Below are 20,478 nucleotides of genomic sequence, written 5' to 3'. Positions count from 1 at the left end.
TTACAGCAGTAAAATATTGCCCACCAGCGCAAATAATAGCGGGTAATTTCCCCGAGTAAAATGAAGTGTTTCGCTTCTCTTTGATCCGCCGCGGTGTGGACTTCTGTCAAGAGAGGTGAGCTAGGAAAAGCTACAGGCACTTCGGCTAAAGAAACCCTCTAAACAGGTGAAGATATCACAAATGCTTTGCATATTTGCCGCAAGATTGAGTCATTTTTCCGTCAAGCTTCCCTTGAATAGCTTTCATATTTACCGTAATAAGATTAGACCTGACACGGGGCTTGTCTTTGTGGCAAGGAAAAAAAAAGGTATTCTCACAAAATTGGAAGTTTGGGCTGCAAATGAGGCATCTTAACATTTGCGTTTTACGATGACGATGAATGGGGGTGGGTAAAACAATTGAAATCATCATTATTTGAAGGTTATCAAGCATCTCCTTTTGTATTATAATCGTAACCGCGAAAAATGTGTGTTTTTGTGGTTTTCTGCTTTCAGACTTATAAAATAGTCTTACTGGTTATGCTTTTTCTAATACCTCTATTAGTATCATTTTAAAAATTACATTCATTTCTTATATCTAGGTGTTCTGTGTTAGGCAACACTATCATTCTAATTTTGTAAAACTAAATCAAGATTTTACTAACATATTGTTAAGAACATATCAAAATTCACTTGCAGCAGCAGTTCAAAATTTGTACAGGTGTGTTGAATACACCTGCTTACAAGAGAAAAAAAAAACTTGCAATTTACTAACTTATCCCAAAAAAATTACGCATTTATCGTGGCAATAGAAGATTCTAGAGATTCTTGTCTATAATTATTAACAATTTTATTCTACATTATTTCCAATGTTTCAACACATGATATTCAATGTAGTTCAATAGTGCTATACCAGGAAGGAAGCTGCAGAATCATTCTCAAAATTGCAAAGCCTTCTTCCGGATATTACAACAACAGCTAGTACAGTATACAACATGGTTGGCCTGAACATTTTTTTTGAAGATCAAAAGCTTGTTTTTAAGTGAAAGTTTCGATTTTCTGTTAATAAATAAATAAAGACATTTTATGTACCGTAATTCGGGGTGTAGTTGATCAGTGCGGAAAAGTTGATCATTCCCGTACCTGCATGTTTAAACTGTCAAGAGAGCTATGATCCGATTTAAATTATCACAATTTTCGTGATGTCACATTACCTGATATCTGCTCTTGATGTTATGAAGTTCGTGTTTACATGCAAGATAATTATACCATGTAAAAACAGATTTTTTATGAAATGTTTGATGAACTGTTGAAGGGTTCTTCTCCAATCAATCGACTATTACCAAGGCTGTATAAAAACATTTAAATAAACTGTTACATACATTCCAGGTATATTCTTTGAACTTAGTTTTGAATTTGCATTGACGATAAAATTTCATTTGCAAATAAAAAAAAACACGTTCTTTTTGTGAGCGAGTTGCTAATTCAAAGGAAAATTGCATATTTTTAGGCGTTTAATGTGGTGTACTCTGTAATTCAGAACTTGACCGATTGACCGATTTATCAAAAAGTTGTAAGATTTTTGAGACTTGATTCAGATTCAGTGACCCCAAATCTTTTGATTAGCATATCGCTTTATATTGCGAAACCTATTGCAGTAATTGATCAACTTCACGCCGGAATCAAAAACTCTACTTTTTGGTTTCTAAAATATATTTTTATTATTATGATAACATTTCATCGAAATTACGTTTGTATACTTCGATAAACATTCAACCAGTACAGGTTTTAAAAATATTTGGATGATAATACATGGATCCTACTAGGAATAATAGAATAGAATTGCACAAAAGTGATCAACTTCATCCCATTGTATGCTATTTGTTACATTTGACTTGAATGCCCTCAATGTTATTTTTGAAAGATAAAATTATTTTCAATTGTTCAGTTAAAAAATTTAAAATCAGAGTGATACATATCACTAGAAACGATAGGGGCCCTGATAGCCGTAGCGGTAAACGCGCAGCTTTTCAGCATGACCATGCTGAGGGTCGTGGGTTCGAATCCCACCGGTCGAGGATCTTTTCGGGTTGGAAATTTTCTCGACTTCCCAGGGCATAGAGTATCTTCGTACCTGCCACACGATATACGCATGCAAAAATGGTCATTGGCACAGTAAGCTCTCAGTTAATAACTGTGGAAGTGCTCATAAGAACACTAAGCTGAGAAGCAGGCTTTGTCCCAGTAGGGACGCACGCTATGTCTGAACCAGACGATTATAAAAATCGAATGTACATCGGATTTTTTCTCGCTAGAGATCAGTATTTGGTCTATATTTTCGTAATCGGAAGGTTTTAAAATATTCTATCGGTGAAAATTTTTCCATACTTTTTGTATGGGCTGAAATGCGTCGAAAACGTGATTTTCATGGAGTTTTGTATGAAAAATGGCTAAAAAGTGGAAAAAATCAAAATTTCACCGATGGAATATTTTAAAACTTTCCGATTATGAAAATAGAACCCAAATACTAAACTCTAGCGAGAAAAAATCCGATGTACATTCGATTTTTATAATGGTCTGGTTCAGGCATAGCGTGGGACGTAATGCCAGAAAGAAGAAGAAGAAGAACATATCACTAGAAATAGGTGCATTATCCGATGATTTTCCGTTGGAATTTTAGTGTTCAGTCACTGATTTCTATAGAACTCCAGTAACATAAGCGATAATGAGAGTGATTTTGAATTGACTACATGCATTACCATTTTCTCAAAAAATATTATGTAGAGTAAATTAACGTAGTTGACAGAAACACAATTTTATTGAGACAAGGTCAGATTACGTTCAAAGATGTCGTTGAGCCATTAGATGCTGTAATAGTTCCTGCTCCCTTCATTAATCATACTAGTTCTTTGAAAACTAACAGTTCTTGGTAAAGAAATCTGCCTCCCAATGGTGGTTCCTGGAATTTGGCCCCTGACATTATTAGCAGTTGCAAATTGTTCCTCTGTTCAGTTTCACTAGTTAGTTCTTCTTTTGCGAGTGCAAGGCGTCTACAAATTGCAAAACATGTTATTGATAGCAGAGTTCTAAGAAGTGTTCATTTTATCTCATCGTTGACCACTGTACCCCCATCCGACAAGTTTTAGAATTGCTCCAAGAACGCAGTATGAATGTTAAAATATTCAACATATCTGTATCAGACTGGTTTTCAATACATTTAGAACGTCAATTTTTTCTAACAATATATTTTGTTCAACAATAAAAAACCAACATTAGGACGACAATAATACGAATATTTGTTTAATTCATTCATATATCAATATGTTATAGAGATTTGTCCAATTCCGTTGCATATAAGTCTGCTTTACCAAAAGAATAAAAAACATAACAAACTTATTTTTTCAACGTTAAAACAATTATGAAGAGTGCTACTTTTCTCCACTTCAAAAACGGTGTTGTACTTTTCAGTCCTGTTCTGGGAGCTGGCAAATTAATATCTGAGTGCTTCCTTCTAATTGATGCACCTGGTCAATCCACCTAACTCGCTGCATCCCACGCCTTCTTGTGCCGACCGGATTCGTAGCGAACACCATCTTTACAGGGTTGTTGTCCGGCATTCTTGCAACATGCCTTGCCCAGCGTATCTTTCCAGCTTTAGCTACATTCAGGATATTAGTTTTGCGTAGAGTTGGGCGAGTTCGTGGTTCATCCTTCGCCACCACACGCCGTCTTTCTGCACGCCGCCGAAGATCGTCATTAGCACTCGACGTTCGAAAACCTCAAGAGCTTGCAGTTCCTCCTCGAGCATAGTCCTCGTCTAATGCCCGTAGAGGACTACCGGTCTTATGAGCGTTTTGTACATCGTGCATTTGGTGCGGGGGTGAATCTTTCTTGATCGCAGTTTCTTCTGGAGCCCATAGTAGGCACGAGTTCCGCCGATGATGCGCCTCCGTATTTCCCAACTAACATTGTTGTCAGCCGTCAATAAGGATCCGAGGTAGACGAACTCGTCCACCATCTCGAAGGTATCCCTGTCTATCGTGACACAGCTTCCTATGCGGGCCCTGTCGCGCTCAGTTCCGCCAACCTGCATGTACCTTGTTTTCGACGCATTCACCATTAGCCCGACTCTTGTTGCTTCGCGTTTGAGGCGTTTCAAATTTTCTCCCAATAATATTCATGTCTTCCGCGGAGCAAACAACTTGTCCGGATCTCGTGAAAATCACGAGTCGACACTGTCGTAGTCCCCACCGAGACTCGAACGATCTGGAGTGTTCGCCCAAGATCTTCACGCAGTTTTGTACACCGTCCATCGTTGCTCTAAGCAATAGTAAGCAAGGGTATGAAAGAGATTGTTTGTGAGGATTCTTATAATATACCTTCAAACGCTCATCTTGTTAATACAAAATATAGAATTTCTATTAGATAGTTTGAACATCCTTTAGAAATTTTCTACTTTCATGCGTTTTGCGCAGTATTCTTGAAATTTAATTGTATATTGTATCCGTAAATATTGTATTGTTAAGAATTTGACAAGTATATTTGGATTCATGGAGCCCAAATCAAGTAAGTAGAGTGTGATATGTTCGGACTATACTCACAAACGCACGGGGTTCACTTAGACTTCTTTATTAGTCTACGGTCGGGATACAAAAGAGAGCCCCATCGGGGTGCTCCCGCCTTATATACTAAAGCTAGCGGAAGTTTACACAGTACAATGTTCATTGTCTACAAATCTATTGAATAACAATATAATTTACTACATTACCAACATTTGCAAGATAGTCTTCTACAAGAAAGGTAGGACTCTACACTACACTTCTCCCCTTTTAGTTTTCCTAACACTTATAAAAAACCGGAGGTTTTCTTTTTCTTTGCGATCGTCTAAGCTTCGAAAAATCTGACCATTTTGATTGCATGTTTTGGTTTTTCTTAATGATTTTCTTCTTTATGATAACCTGCGGTAATCGAGTTTCAACTTGAGAGCTAGTAGAAACATTGGGGTGATATTTATCGCTGAGTTTAGATTTTCGTATGGATGAAACATGAACTATTCTTACATTATCATTAATTTCAATTCGGTACAACGTTCTTGAGAGTTTGTCTATATTTCTACCGGGAATCCATTTACAAAAAGATTTAAAATGGTTCATATACATTATCTTTTCTCCTTTCTTAAACGATTTAATATTTTCTTTTGATACATATTCATTATTCGTTTTATAATCAGTTTTTGGGTTACACTACTGTTTAATAGACAATTTATCAATTAGTGTCTTAGGCTTAAATTTGAACATTACTTCAGAAGGAGAGAATCCAGAGACAGCGTTAGGAGTATTTCTGTATTTGAACAAAAAGTTGTCTATCTGCTCGTCTATTGTTAATGTACGATATCTGAGATCAAGTAAACACTTTTTTAACGTATTTTTAACAGTCTGAACTCCACGTTCGGCTAATCCGTTCGATTCGGGATGGTACGGAGGTGATTTCGTGACTTTTATGCCTTGTCGGTTGCAAAAATCAATAAACTGATAGGCATTGAACGGTGGCCCATTGTCCGACACAATTTCTTTTGGCAACCCAAACGTTACAATGAATTTTCTGAAATAATCTATAATCGTTTTTGCATTAGATGTATTCAGACGAAAAACTTCTATCCAACGACTAAAAGCGTCAACAATAATGAAAAATGTGAATTTTCCAAAATAGAACAGATCTACATGCACTCGTTCTAAAGCGGCCGATGGCTTAGGCCAAGGCACAGTAACAGAAGGTGTTTTTTTCTGAGTTTGTTGGCAAACCGAACATTCATTGATGAACTCTTCAATATCGCTATCGATATTTCTCCACCAAACATATTGCCTAGCCAGCATTTTTGTACGAACTATTCCAATGTGGCCTTCGTGTAACAAACGCAAAATATTTGTTTTAACTTGATCAGGAATCACTAATCGATCTCGATAAACCAAACAACCATCCTCTACTGATAAACAATGTTGAAGCTTTTGATAATACTTCAACTCCGGATCGGCATGATTCATTTTCGTCCATCCCGATTGACACAATTTTATCAATTTAATTATCAATGGATCTGTTTTGGAACATTCACGGATCATTTCTAAATCGATAGGTACTTCTTCTGAGATATTTAATGATTTAACAAAATCTACCTTCGTTTCGTCCATCAATGGCAATCTTGATAACGCATCCACGTGTCGCATTTTCATGGAGGATTTATATTTAACCACATAATTATACATAGATAATTGGACTGCCCACCTTTGTAATCTCGCAACTGCAATCGCATTTTTACATTTCTTGGGATTTAAAATAGCTTGTAGGGGTTCATGGTCTGTGTGTAACTCAAATTGGTATCCGTAAATATACTTATGAAAACGATTAATCGCGAACATTATTGCTAGTGCTTCTCTATGCAACTGTGAATAATTTTGTTCCGCGGGGGATAATGTGCTAGAAGCAAAAATTACTGGTTTGAGTTCTCCGTTAATTTCATGAGACAAAATTGCTCCTACTCCATATGGAGAAGCATCACAAGAAACGATCAACTTTTTATTTGGATCATACATTTCCAACAAACTATTCGACAGCAAAAGTTGTTTGCTATCTTCAAACGCTTTTTGATGTACTTCAGTCCACCGAAAAGAGGCATTCTTTTTCAGTAGGTCGTACAGTGGCCTCAATAAACTGCTAATGTTTGGAAGAAATCGTGAATAATAATTCAGTAGTCCTAAATAGGATAGCAGTTGAGAGTTGTTTGTCGGGCTAGGAGCATGTACAATTGCTTTGATTTTGTCATTATTGGGACTTATGCCTTTTTCGCTTAGAGTGTGTCCGAGATAATCAACTTGGGGCAGAAAAAAAACTACATTTCGCTATGTTCACATGTACGTTGTACATGTTTAGACGTTCCAAAACCAGTTTTAAATTATTCAAGCAATCTGCGTAATTTTTACCACCTATCAACGTATCATCAATGTAGGATTTTACGAATTTCAATCCTCTTAAAATCTGATCTATGACTTGTTGAAAAATTGAAGGAGCACTACTTACTCCGTAACACAGCCTCTGAAATTGAAACAGACCTTTATGGGTGTTGATAGTTAAATATTTTTTTGATTCTTCGGATAAAGCTAGCTGCTGGTATGCGCCTTTCAGGTCAAGGACACAAAACACTTTACACCCTGGAAAACTCGCTAAAATATCATCGATTCGGGGAAGTGGATAATGTTCAGTTTGAACAAAAGGGTTAATGGTTCGTTTACAATCTACGCAAATTCGAATCGATTTACCATCTGATTTGGGGACTGCTACTATTGGGCTTGCATACCTACAGTGTTTCACGGGCTTCAAAATTCCACCATCTACCATTCTATTCAATTCTTCTTCCACAGATTCCCGCATTTTAAAAGGCAGTTCGTACGCCTTGTGGAAGACCGGAGTGTGTTCTTTCATAATAATATCTACCTCAAATTCCTTTATCGGCACACTACTGTCTTCGCTAAAAGCTTGGGGATAAGTATCTCGTAAAACTTTGAGGAAGTTGCTATTCATTTCTTCTGTGTCCGTTTTCACTGCCTCATTCATAACATTGTCAATCAGATGTAGATCATTGTTCTCACGTGTAACTAATCTGCTTTTCCACCCAGGGTACAACGCATTTAACCAAGACCGGCCTAAAAGTGGCTTGAACTTGAACTCAGACTGCACAACACTCATCTCTAACTTGATCATGTTTTTCGTATTCGGCAAACTGACTCTGAATTCTCCCACTCCTAATGGCCTAAATTTTTGCCCTGTAATAACTTGAAATGACTTCGATCCTTGTTTTAACTTGATATGATTAAACTTTTCTCGGTACTCATCCTCACTAATAATTGACTTACACGCTCCGCTATCAATCTCCATAATAACCTCCTTACCTTCTACGTGAACTGGAACGTGCAACGGATCATTACCTTCTGCGACCCAACTGATGACGTCTACGATTTCATCATCACTCCCATCTCCGTCATTTTCATGAAGCGAATGGACATTTCGCGTTCTGCACTGGTTCGCAAAGTGACCTCTCAAACGGCACTTATAGCACATCACGTTAGCAGCTGGACATTTGTTGTTCACATGGTTAGATCTTCCGCATCGAGTACAATGCTTCACTTTCTGTTGATCTATTGTTTGCTTTGTTATACCGCCACTACGTTTCACACTTTCACTAGTAACATTTTTCTTTCTGTACACCACGTGGTTCAGTCCATTATCAACATTAAGCTTCGTTTCTTCGACATTAGCTAACTCCATACTAGATGCTATTTTGTATGCTTTGTCAAAATCAAGTTCTTCAGAGAGTAGCCGTCTTCGAATTTTTTGGTTCTGAATACCGATTATGAACGCATCACGGAGAGCATCGGCAAGAAATGTACCAAAGTTACACGACTGAGCGAGATGCTTTAGAGCCACGACATATTCCGCGATCGGTTCATTCACTTTTTGTTTTCGCGTATACAACTTGTATCTTTCAGCTGCTACTATCACCATCGGTTTGAACTGATTCTTCAATTTATCGACAATTTGATCGAATGTTTTCTCGCACGGATCTTCTGGACTAAACAACGAATCTAGTATTTGGAACGTTTCGTTACCCATCACAGTTATTAAAACTGCCGCTTTCAAACTATCCGGAATACCGTTAGCAATGAAGTACATTTTTAATCTTTTCATATACACCTCGAAATCTTCGCCAGGAATAAACGGATCCATCCGGCCTAACATCGCCACTTTCTGTACACTAGACCCCTGGAACGGGTTCGATTTATTTTCACTCGTCATTGTTTCTTGCACGACACACGTGACTTATCACACGACCGATTAATCCACTTCGTCGCCAAAACTGATATGTTCGGACTATACTCACAAACGCACGGGGTTCACTTAGACTTCTTTATTAGTCTACGGTCGGGATACAAAAGAGAGCCCCATCGGGGTGCTCCCGCCTTATATACTAAAGCTAGCGGAAGTTTACACAGTACAATGTTCATTGTCTACAAATCTATTGAATAACAATATAATTTACTACATTACCAACATTTGCAAGATAGTCTTCTACAAGAAAGGTAGGACTCTACACTACAGAGTGGTTTTAAAAACTAACAATAATCGCTTTGATAAGTGATCAATTTCACCCCGAAATGTTATCTTCCGATTTTTTATTTTAAAGTTAATTTTCAGCACTAAAATCACATTTGTTAGAAAATTTCGTTACATGAGCTAATGAGGCTTGCCGTTGTTTTTGTTTTCCTGCATTCAGTTGTTTGGCATTGACAACATTATAAAGAACAGATCAGAAAAACCATGAAAAACGATCAATCTTACCAGAAATTACGGTGCCCTTGTATGTATGTATGTATGTATTCATGGATAAATTTCTAGAGAAATGTTGGAAATATCCCAGCAGAAATAAAGAAAGCAATTTCTGGTGAGATCATTTATTCTTCTTCTTAGGCTGATACAAATATTAAATTTCTTTTATATCCGAGACAACTTGGAAGGTACGAGGGGAGGGATAAAAATAAATAAGGAACAAAAAATAAATATGAAAAAAGAGTTATATTTTCGAATATTTATTTTCAACGATAATTGTTGAACTTTTTTCAAACGTCCTCTGGATAATTATTTTGCTTGTTTGAATTGAAAATATCTAACTGATGTCAAAAAATGATGAAACTTTTTTTTTCTCCCTTTCAAAATTTTCGGATTTTTGAAGGGGGGATGACATAAAAGAAAATTAATATTTGTATCAGCCTTATTGGCATTAACGTCCCTTCTGGAAAAGAGCCGACTACCCAGCGTAGAACAGTTATTAACTGAGAGCTTTCTTTGCCTAAGTTGCCATTTCCGCATTCGTTTATGGCGGCGCCCTCAAATTACGTAACGCTCTAGGGGGAGGGGAGAGTTGGCTTAAGCGTTACGGCTCATACAAAAATTAAAAATTCTCATATAAAAAGCGTTACGGACGGGGGGAGGGAGTCCAAAAATTGCTCATTTTAGCGTTACGTAATAAATGGGCGCTGCCTATCGTGAGAGGTTCAATGATACTCTATGCCCAGGAAAGTCAAGGAAATTTCCATTACGAAAAGATCCTGGACCGACCGAGAATCGAACCCAGACACCTTTAGCATGGCTTTGCTTTGTAGCTGCGGACTTGGAGAATTTGGAACTTCCAGCATTTATATCTCTTTAATGAATGTTCGAATCCTCTGAGCAGAATCTCAAATAGAGAAACTTATAAGTAAATGGCAGAACTTATAAGTAAATGGCAGAAATCTACATTCTTTGGAAGTGATCCATAACCGTGGTAAACAATCATTTCTCGCGTAACAATTCTAAAGGGCCAATGATCAAATTGTAAACATATCGGGTTTTGATACCATTCGATAGCATCTTCCAGCACCCACAAACTATGCAAACATTGTCAACATAATCATAAAACTTACCGTTATAAACTCGGTTTTCAAAACGGCCAAAAACCGCTTTTTTCCAATCATTCATTGGTCCCCGCTCGAAAAGGCCAATGATTGGTTCTCGCTCCATCAAGAGGGCCTACAATCGGAAAATTTCGCAAACTGTCATTGGCCTTAGCATGGTGAGAGGCCAATGACTCTCTCTTGCTCATTCATTGAAAACCGAAAAGGCCTACCCTTGGGCCAAGCACGCTAATAAAATTCTATTTTGGCCAATTAAAAAGGCCCATGCCTTGATGAAAATCGAAAATGGACCAAGCATTTAAACTCATCATATTTTCCACATTTTTGTCAGTTTTCAGAATAAAATTGATTATTAGCGTGTAGTCACTTAGTAAATCGTCACTCAACTAGCAAGAAATCACATTGATTGATTTGAATACTGAAAAATAGGAATTGAAAATGTGGTGAATAATATTCAAATCGAATTTTCTCAGAGTCAACGATCTGAGGATTGGCCCTTTTGAATTGTTACGCGAGATATCCTGGTCCATATTATGGATCACTAGTTAGAAGTGCTAATATTCGGTATTTAGAATCAACAATCAAGAAAAATGTTTTCCAAAGATGAATTCATACTCAATCGAAGCAAACGAGCATGCTTTATGATATAACATTTGAATTTTACCACCTGTGGGAGCTTATGAATGCTGACGGCACCTCTTACAGTAAACGATCATGCAGTGATAGCCGTGTGATACCAACTAAACATTTGTAAAATACACCGTTATTTAGTGGTTGAATGTTGTGCTTAACATTACAAATGGTAGAAGACAAATAGTATATCATGGGAAAAATATGTTTAACGTCAACGTTTATGTTTTGAGCGTGTTATCCGATGTTATATGCCAAAGTGATCCGTAACTGTGGGTGATCCGTAACTGTGTGGGCATGGTATTAGAATTTGCATGGACTCCACCACCCCCCCCCCCTTTTGAACCCTCCCCATTTTTAAAGTATTGCAAATGATGGAATATCTAATATAAATGGATGAAATAAGCGATTTTAGTGATTCTCTCCAGAAATATCGTGGCTTATGAACAACCCCTTTACTATACTATGGAACCGTCCATAAATTGCGTGTTCATTTTAGTGGGGGGGGGGTCTGTTCAAAGGTTACGGTTCCTGTAAAAAAAAAATTGAAGTTGACCTCAAGGAGAAGGGGGATGAAAACTACCAAAAATATAATCACGTGGTTTATGGAGGACCCCTTGCAGGTTGTTTTGTTTCTTGTTTGCAATATCGAATTTTAGATCAAGGGTCTCTTCATAAACCACGTGACTTTTTTAAATTTGTGTATGGACAAAAGGCCACGACGCACATTGGTCCAGTTTAATAGAATCATGGCAGAAATTGCACATTCTCAATATTTCACTATTTTTAGTTATTACAAGTGTTGTGAAACATGGTTTAGGGTTGAAGACTCTATTTTGGGCATATTCACAATTTGTTGTTCTCATAGAGCAAAATTCTAACAAAAATGCTGTTATTCATACACTTTTCAGCTCTCTACTATTTCAAACAACTACTGTTTAGGCAAACTTAGGCAAGAAGAATCTTCTTTAATCGATTCCTCAGTCCTAAACGCGTGTTTGAGCAAGATATCTCCGCAGGGAGTAGCGGGGAGCGATTCGTACGGTATTAGGAAGCTCTTCTTCATTTATTTGAAGTACCTTCAACAAAAAGTAATAAGTACCCAGACAACCAAAATGTACGTATAACGAAATCACCTGGAGGCTTTATATGTGCAAAATTTCACTTATAAGATGTCGCGAAAAGGCCTTCTACGTACAAAAGTGGAGGCGATATGCGTGCATATATTATGTGATGAATAATAACATACAATGCGAGTGTATAAATTTTCTACCGCACTAACCTGTGATCTTATCCGACTTAACATATGATAACAAATGTTGATTTGACAGCTGCTACGGATTGATTCGATTTACTTTGTACGAGTGTACGAGACGAAACAAAATGTACAAATGAACTCAGAAAAGAAGTGTTTTGTGCGAGGAAACTAATCAATCTGACGAGTTTATCCACGGTGTTTTGCGGGTTTGATGAAATTTGTATGAATAAACGAGTTATAACGTGAACTTCCATGCGATTTCTGGTTGTCTGGGTAATTAACATTAATGAAACTTGTATATAAATTTTCATCCGAGGATGCTGAATCCATATGAGAATGAGTTATCAAGCAGAAAAAAAATATACTGAAACCCAAATTTGCACAGGTTTTGGTGAAAATGGTTGAGTTTATAAGCAAAAATTAAGGTTTTTGGACATGTGCAGCTATTTAACGTCTGAACATGTAGAAATATATTATTATTTTTTAAATTCTCGTATGTATTCTTAACTATTTGATATAGTATATGAATGTTTAACATTGCTTTTCAACTAAAAACTATGTTTGGAAATAGGGCTTTTGCCAGCTATCTGAAAATCTGGACCTATGTGCGACGGGGGAGAGGGATTCATTTCATTTATTTAGTTAACATCTACACAGATAACACTGAATCAACAATTTCACGCCACAATACTCGGTTCGTGGCCGCATCTCTCCATCCTCGGTTCTGCCCCACGCTCGCCAAATAAGATACGCACTTGATCCGCCCACCTAGCTCGCTGCGCTCCACGCCTTCTTGTACCAACCGGATCCGAAGCGAATACCATCTTTGCAGGGTTGCTGTCCGGCATTCTTGCAACATGAACCTTCACACAATTTTGCACACCTTCCATCGTCGCTCTTATCAGTCTCGTGAGTTTCCCGGGAAAGCTGTTCTCGTCCATGATTTTCCATAGCTCTACGCGGTCGATACTGTCGTATGCCGCCTTGAAATCGATGAAAAGGTGATGCGTTGGGACCTGGTATTCACGACATTTTAAGAGGATTTGCCGTACAGTAAAGATCTGGTCCGTTGTCGATCGGCCGTCAACGAAGCCGGCTTGATAACTTCCCACGAACTAGTTTACTACGGGTGACAGACGACGGAAGATAATCTGGGATAATATTTTGTAGGCCGCATTTAGAATGGTGATCGCTCGAAAGTTCTCACAATCTAACTTGTCGCCGGAGAGGGATCTTGATTTCCAAAAAAAAGTCCATGTGGTTTATGAATCTTCCCTGACAGATCAACGGACCATGAACTAATTTTTAATTAATCCTATGCTTGTATGATAATGTTTGATAATCTTATGAATATCCTATCGATATGGTGCCCGTAAACTGCTTTTTTCTGGGTGTTGAATATTGAAGGATAAACATTGCTGAAATTGAAGCTATTGGAAATCGGTACATTTCACATTGATTAATTGGAAAACAAACAATACTTGTGCCTCCTGGCCAACGATTTACAGGCAAGATCAATTTATAAAAACAGGCTTCTGGCACCACAATACTACCCCATAGGAAAAAACGAGCCAACATCTTCGGGTTCCACTGGGAAGTGGTTGTCCAAGACAATTCAATGTTAGTATACAAATAGTCGTTTCGGGAAAAACAATCTAGAATGGCGTAAAAAGATGTACGCTAATTTAAGCAGACACACAGTTGCAAACGCTTGAAATTCAATACAGAGTCAGAATTAGGGCTAATGTGAAAACTTATACATTCCCAGTAAAATGGGTTTGAAGTTAAGCGGATATAATTTCAATTCTATATAAAGAAACAGATGTGCATTAAATGATTTTAATTTATCAAATAAACTGTTAGGTGAATAAATCTCATTTTAGGCCGTTATTCTGGTACTGTATTGAAATATTATATGTTTCTTCATTCAAGTGAAAAACAAAGTGAAATATCAATGCAAGGTGAAAATGGATAACACAAAATGTGATTTGGTTAGAAGTATTTTGTGTAACATTTGTAGGTTTTAACATTCCAAGACACATGCAAATAAACTTCACTGGTACAAGCAGTACTTTAGAAGGGATTTACAAATCAAAGATTTGTCTAAAATTAATCATTGTGTTTGCGATTCTACCCCATTATCCTGAATGCCAAAATTCTAAAGTGACGGAGCATCTGAAGGATCTTTTCCCAAAATTAAGTCACTAGAAAGTTGAGATGCGCCTGAAATTCGAAATATATTCAAAAGCACTGATTTTGATGGTGGTAGGTCATTTGGCATAAAGTCGTTTGGCATAAAGCCGTTTGGCATTAAGTCGTTTGGCATAATGGTCATTTTGCATAAAGTCGTTTGGCATAACGGTCGTTTGGCATAATGGTCGTTTGGCATAATGGTCGTTTGGCATAATGAGTCTGAAACCAAGAATTTCTTAAGATGAGATTCGGGCTTGTTTTGGAGTCAATAATTGACAATAATTGATGCAAAATGTCACTTTATTCTACAAACATATGCTCTTGAATAAACTAAAGCATAAGAGGAAAGTTATTGTCAATAATATTTTATAATTTATGCAGAAATTACCCTTCTTTCAAATATTAAAATATTAAAATCTTCTCTTGGAATAATTTTTCGCCTGAAGATTTTGATATATTTAGCACTAATTTACCCTTCTTTCAAACATTGAAAACAAATTGAAACAAATTTCCCCTTCTTTTATACATAGGCTGTTCTTTCAAGATTTTTTTTATTTTTTAGATACAGTAAGGACCCGATTTTGTCAGCCCCTCGATGAATTTTGGGCTGACAAAATGGGGAACCTGACAAAATCGGGTCATTTTATTTTGTTCCTGTTTTTCAATTTTTTATGTGTTACATGGTGACATAGACTTTTAAGAGGGCGATGGACATGGGCGTAGCCAGTTTTTTTTTATCAGGAGCTCCCCCCTCCCTTATATTGGTAATATCGATTTTTAGCACTTAATTAAAGGCATTGTCATTGCCCCCTGTGGCTACGCCCATGCGTGCATGACATCAAACATCATCATCAATTTGAGTGTAAACGTGGTAAAACATGACGATAACAATTTTTTGACAAATTTTAAATAGGCTGACAAAATCGGGTCAAAAAGCTGACAAAATCGGGGGTAGACAAAATCGGGGGCAGACAAAATCGGGGGCTGATAAAATCGGGTCAGTACTGTATTTTGTTGTTCCCAACTGACAAAATGGCGGCAATTGATAGCATTGATCTGCTCAAGTTATCAGCGAAAAGAGAAATCGATTACTGCAGTTACTTTGATGGGTTCTGCTACTTTTCCCGTAATGTCGGTTCCCCGAATGTCATTACTCCGAACGCCAGTATTCCGAATAGCATTTCTCCGAATATCCCGCTTCAACAAAGTCCATCTCCCCGAAAAGTTTGTGGCACTCATACTTGTCATAACTTTACACATTTCAGGGTGGTGAGCGAACTGGCCATCTGATATGCACCCTTCTTTATTTAATTGGCGATTCTTTCGAGTTTTACCGTCCTCAATAGTTTTGCCAACATGTGTATAGCCAAGAATGACAGAATACCAGCTTCTTTTGATTGCTTATCGTTCTTGCTCGTTCACCTTCCAGCCACTAAAGACTATTATAGCACCTATTTAAACTGCATCACTTTTCAGGGAAACGAGTCATTTTAGGAACTGACATTCGGGGAACCGACATTTGGGGAAAAGTAGGACAAGAGCTATGATTCTGAACGCAATTTTTGATGTCTTTTCGTTTTACTATGCCGCAATAGTTTTTGGCGTCCAATCTTCTATTGATTTAATCATAAATTTTGCCTTCTTCTAAAAATAGGCTGTTCTTTATATATATACTGTTTTAAATAATATTATTAAGTCAAGCTAAATGTTTACCATTTATATATTTCGCGATTCTTGCAAGATGTGCTGTTAGAATAATAATTACTTTAGAACCTGTAAATATTCAACATATTTTTTTGCAAACACAAGATCTCCTTTCAACATATGCTGGAAAAATATTATTTCAATCACAAATTTTCCCTCCTTTCGATAATAGACAGTGTTTTTAATGTACACTTTCAAAATTAAAATTTATATTGAATCGTTAAGTTTTGCTACATATATTTTCTTTCAACATTGTGTTGTTCATTTGAGTTATGTTGTGAGAAGATATGTAGTGTTAGAGCCTTTCACATTTTAAACGAAAAATAATCTGCTCTCGTATTTAGGCTATTTTTGCATTATGCTGCAATAAAAGATCTTTGGATAAGAGCTTTTAATATTTTGCAAATAAATTTTTCCTTCTTCTCCAAGTAATTTTCATCAAGTGTTACGTGCAAACTAGGACAGAGCTTGATCTGTGCAAAATATGTGCGTTCCTTTTATTAATAACTGCGAACTTTCTTTGCCAATTTACTATTTTCAAATATGTATATCGCAACAACTCAACGATACTTTATGTTATTTTTGCTATGGGCTCAGTGGTACTGTTCTCGGTAAAAGCTTCGAAAATGCTGATATTCATTCTAACTCAATCATTATGCCAAACGGCCATTATGCCAAACGACCATTATTCCAAACGGCCATTATGCCAAACGACCATTATGCCAAACGATTTTATGCCAAATGACTTTATGCCAAACGGGGTAAATCGATTTTGATAACATATTAACAATTGATTAAAAATCTGCTTACCAAAATTTCGAACTTGTTTGTGTTGGTTTTCTGTTGAACCATAGAGCAAACAACTACAAAGAACTTATAAGTAACATGATGGCTAGCTATAAAAAATTGACATTAATGTTACAATGAAAATGCATTCTTTGATTTGTCATCTTGTAAGATTTCCTTCAAACCTTGGAAGTTTTTCGGACGAGCAGGGTGAGCGAGTAGATTTAGATTTCAAGGACATCGAACAACGGTTTAAAGGAAAAATAACGTCAATGCAATGGGAACATATTGTTTGGGATTAGTTCGACAAAAATATCCAGAAGAACATAAAAGACAATCACCAATTTAAACCAAAATATTTCGTTCTTCAATACATGTAGGAAAAAGGTTAATAAAAAGTATCATGAAACCATATATTCCATATAATACCATATATTCCATTTTATTTTTCTCAATCCAAAATTCTAGCAAAAGTATAAAAACGTGATGTACAAAAAATAATGCAGAAGATAGTGTAGCTGCAAATAAACTCTACTGATATCTCAATGAATTGTATATCTTCGTGAACAAAAAATAAATTTGTTTTGAAAATGTAAATTTAAGATATTTGTGAAAATGCTTAAAAGTCCAATAACAATTAAAAGGCATTTTTTGGGACTAAAATGAAGTATTATCAGTCATCATAGTAAACATGACACAAAATAATCTGCAAGGGGTCCTCCATGAACCATGTGGTTATATTTTTGGAAGTTTGAACCTTTTTACAGACCCCCTTCTGAAATGAACACGCAATTTATGGACGGTCCCATGGTATAGTAAAGGGGTTTTTCATAAGCCACGATATTTCTGGAGAGATTGCTGGTAGATTGTAGAATCACTAACATCGCTTATTTCTACCGTTTATATCAAATATTCCATCATTTGCAGTACTTTAAAAATGGGGAGGGTTCAAAAGGGGGGGGGTCCATGCAAATCTTAATACAACTCTTCATATTGAATTTCAAGTTTAAAACATGACATGGCACATGAATTCTGCTGTCCTGATAATAAAACACTGTTTCGGGTTATTGATTAGATTAGATTTTTAAATACAACATGCTAAATGTTCAAGTATATTTTAAAAATGACCTGGGGCAGACACGAAAATTCTAAAAACTCCATTATTTTTGTTTATTTTTATATTTTCAAGCCCGGGATGTCCGGTCTCTTTGCACTCAGATCGACTTTTTTTGTCGAACTGGGTTACACTTCAACAGCTTTTCATTTCACCACCTGTTCCCCTATTATGAACCTGTTTGCCACTGGCAAACCTCAAAACGCAGATGTTTTCGGTTGTATATGGTTCAGCTCAAACCTTCTCGTAATTTATACCGAGCTTAAGAATTTTGAATTCGGTTTTACTCCTATTGGCACTGGAAGTAAAAGGCAAGACACTGACTGACTTGGGCAGCTTATCCATTTCGGGTGAGCTAGCTTTCTGATTCCTGGTTACGGCTTGAGTTAGTACACCTCAGGCGCTTAGCTCAATGAAGCATAACTTTTTTTCCATACACAAAACAAAATGACACGGCATTGTATTTTATTTCTTTTTTTCCCGTTCACAGACCGAACATGCCCATATCGTGTTGCTGGTGCAAAACTGCTGTCATCTGTTCTTCATGACAAATTTCGGCATTAACTTCATCCTGTACTGCGTCAGTGGGCAGAACTTCAGGTACGTCAACGGGCAACCCTATGATGTTGGATGATTTCCCGGAGCTTGATTTATGGACTATCTCTTTTTTGCTGTTATTTACAGGAAGGCGGTGTTTGGGATGTTCCGTAAGCACAGCATGAGACAAATAAACCAGGAGCAGGCATCCGGGACCCAAATTTCAGGTGAATTACATGACGGTTTCCCTTTGTGTTTGTGTTTTAAATTCTTTTCACTTTTTTTAATCTTCTATATTGAAAAATTCCAACCAAAATATTTTTCATAATCGGTCATGAAAGTATAGTATTTTTTCTTTGGAATTTGTATTTAACAATGAACCGTGCAAGGTTAAAAGTCAAAAGCCAAACATTCATCTGCATAATTGGCTCGGTGCTTCCTCTACTGGGAAGTTTCCTACTGGCGCGTGCATCATTTTGTGATAATTCGTTTTTCATTAAATGTCTCCATAATTGAACAACATTTTTATAAATGCATACGTCGTGATCTAATCTGTAGGTGAATTCCGGCGAACAATTTCTTCGAAGAGAAGAAATTTTCTTCCATTACGCTCCAGCAAGAAAATTGTCTTTTCTTCGAAGAAAATACGCGCCGTAATTCGCCTACTGGTAGCAGAAAATCAGATCTCCTTTTCCTACCCTTTCACTAAGGAATAATTTCTCTTGCCAACTCAATATGCACAACTTTACTGAGAAGTACTGTCACGAGTTAACACAATGTTCAACGAGATGGTCCCTATTAATTACGTAGTATGATGATGGTTTGCTCAACTATATTTCGTTTCCCGTTTACTTCTATTCGATTTCGTTCGCAGAGTTCATCCTCCGTAGCGGTTCCAAGATGCGACGAAATACAACCACCAACAACGACGCGGACAATTCGTGGCGAGATCTGACCGACTATCAAATTTCCAACTTTGTAAAGTGAACGAAATGAGAACGGACGTGAAATTGGATTCGTTTCCATTCTTCGGTGGTACTTACGTTGTATGACTGGTACGTCCAGTTATCTACTGTCGTCACCCGATGAGCGCGGTAAATTGGTGCCGTTGTATAAATATATCGTTTACAAGAAACATTTTTATTTGAAGGATATGTGATTCCGATTAATTCGACTGATTTCAAGATACCATCAAATATCAAGTTGTAATAAGCCATAATATAATAAGTTAGACGAACATGTAAGTGAACATTTTTTCGAAGTACCATTGCAAAGGGATTGCTGATTAAGTGTAAAAATTCCAATCCGATAATCATGATCAGCATTTTCCAATCAGTGTCTCGCAGAATGTGTAATTTCGCCAATATTTCAAGTTCAATATAAAACTGTGATTGGGTAGGTTGCATAAATCTCTTTACTTAGTTATATTTTTATTAAATTATAATTCTTACCCCTAACTTCTTTGCTTACAAGTAACATAATACGTTCACCCAATCCTCTTTTTACGTAAGTTCCATTTACGTTATTTCATTTATGTAATATTACCTAAATTGATTTGTTATGCATTTGAGGCAACGCAGTCCTTGTTTGGTGAATTTTTGAGAATGTTTAGTTTACTCAGAGCATTGAAACGTGTGGCTATACGCTCTGTGATGATATAAGGTATTTCTTCTTGAGCTCACGAGCTCTTTGGAGTATAGGATTTTCAGAGATAATGGGTGCTCATCGAGAGCTTTATCATTGCAATTCATGCTCACGGAATATCAACCAATAATGAT

The 20,478-nt window shown here is 36.8% G+C and overlaps 1 protein-coding gene across 1 annotated transcript in view; it reads left to right on the top strand.

The window, feature by feature from the left end:
- LOC5564239 (cysteinyl leukotriene receptor 1) overlaps positions 1-20,144 on the top strand; it is a 73,027-nt gene extending 52,883 nt beyond the window's left edge. The window contains exons 5-7 of the mRNA XM_021842636.1: positions 18,654-18,763; positions 18,848-18,927; positions 19,575-20,144. Coding sequence (XP_021698328.1) covers positions 18,654-18,763; positions 18,848-18,927; positions 19,575-19,687 — 303 coding nt within the window. The 3' untranslated portion in view covers positions 19,688-20,144. The remainder of the gene's footprint in view (positions 1-18,653; positions 18,764-18,847; positions 18,928-19,574) is intronic.
- The last annotated feature ends 334 nt before the right edge of the window (positions 20,145-20,478 follow it).

This window comes from Aedes aegypti, chromosome 2 (assembly GCF_002204515.2).
Source record: "Aedes aegypti strain LVP_AGWG chromosome 2, AaegL5.0 Primary Assembly, whole genome shotgun sequence".
Classification (NCBI taxonomy): Eukaryota; Metazoa; Arthropoda; class Insecta; order Diptera; family Culicidae; genus Aedes; species Aedes aegypti.
This window is presented reverse-complemented; position numbering and strand designations above follow the sequence as displayed.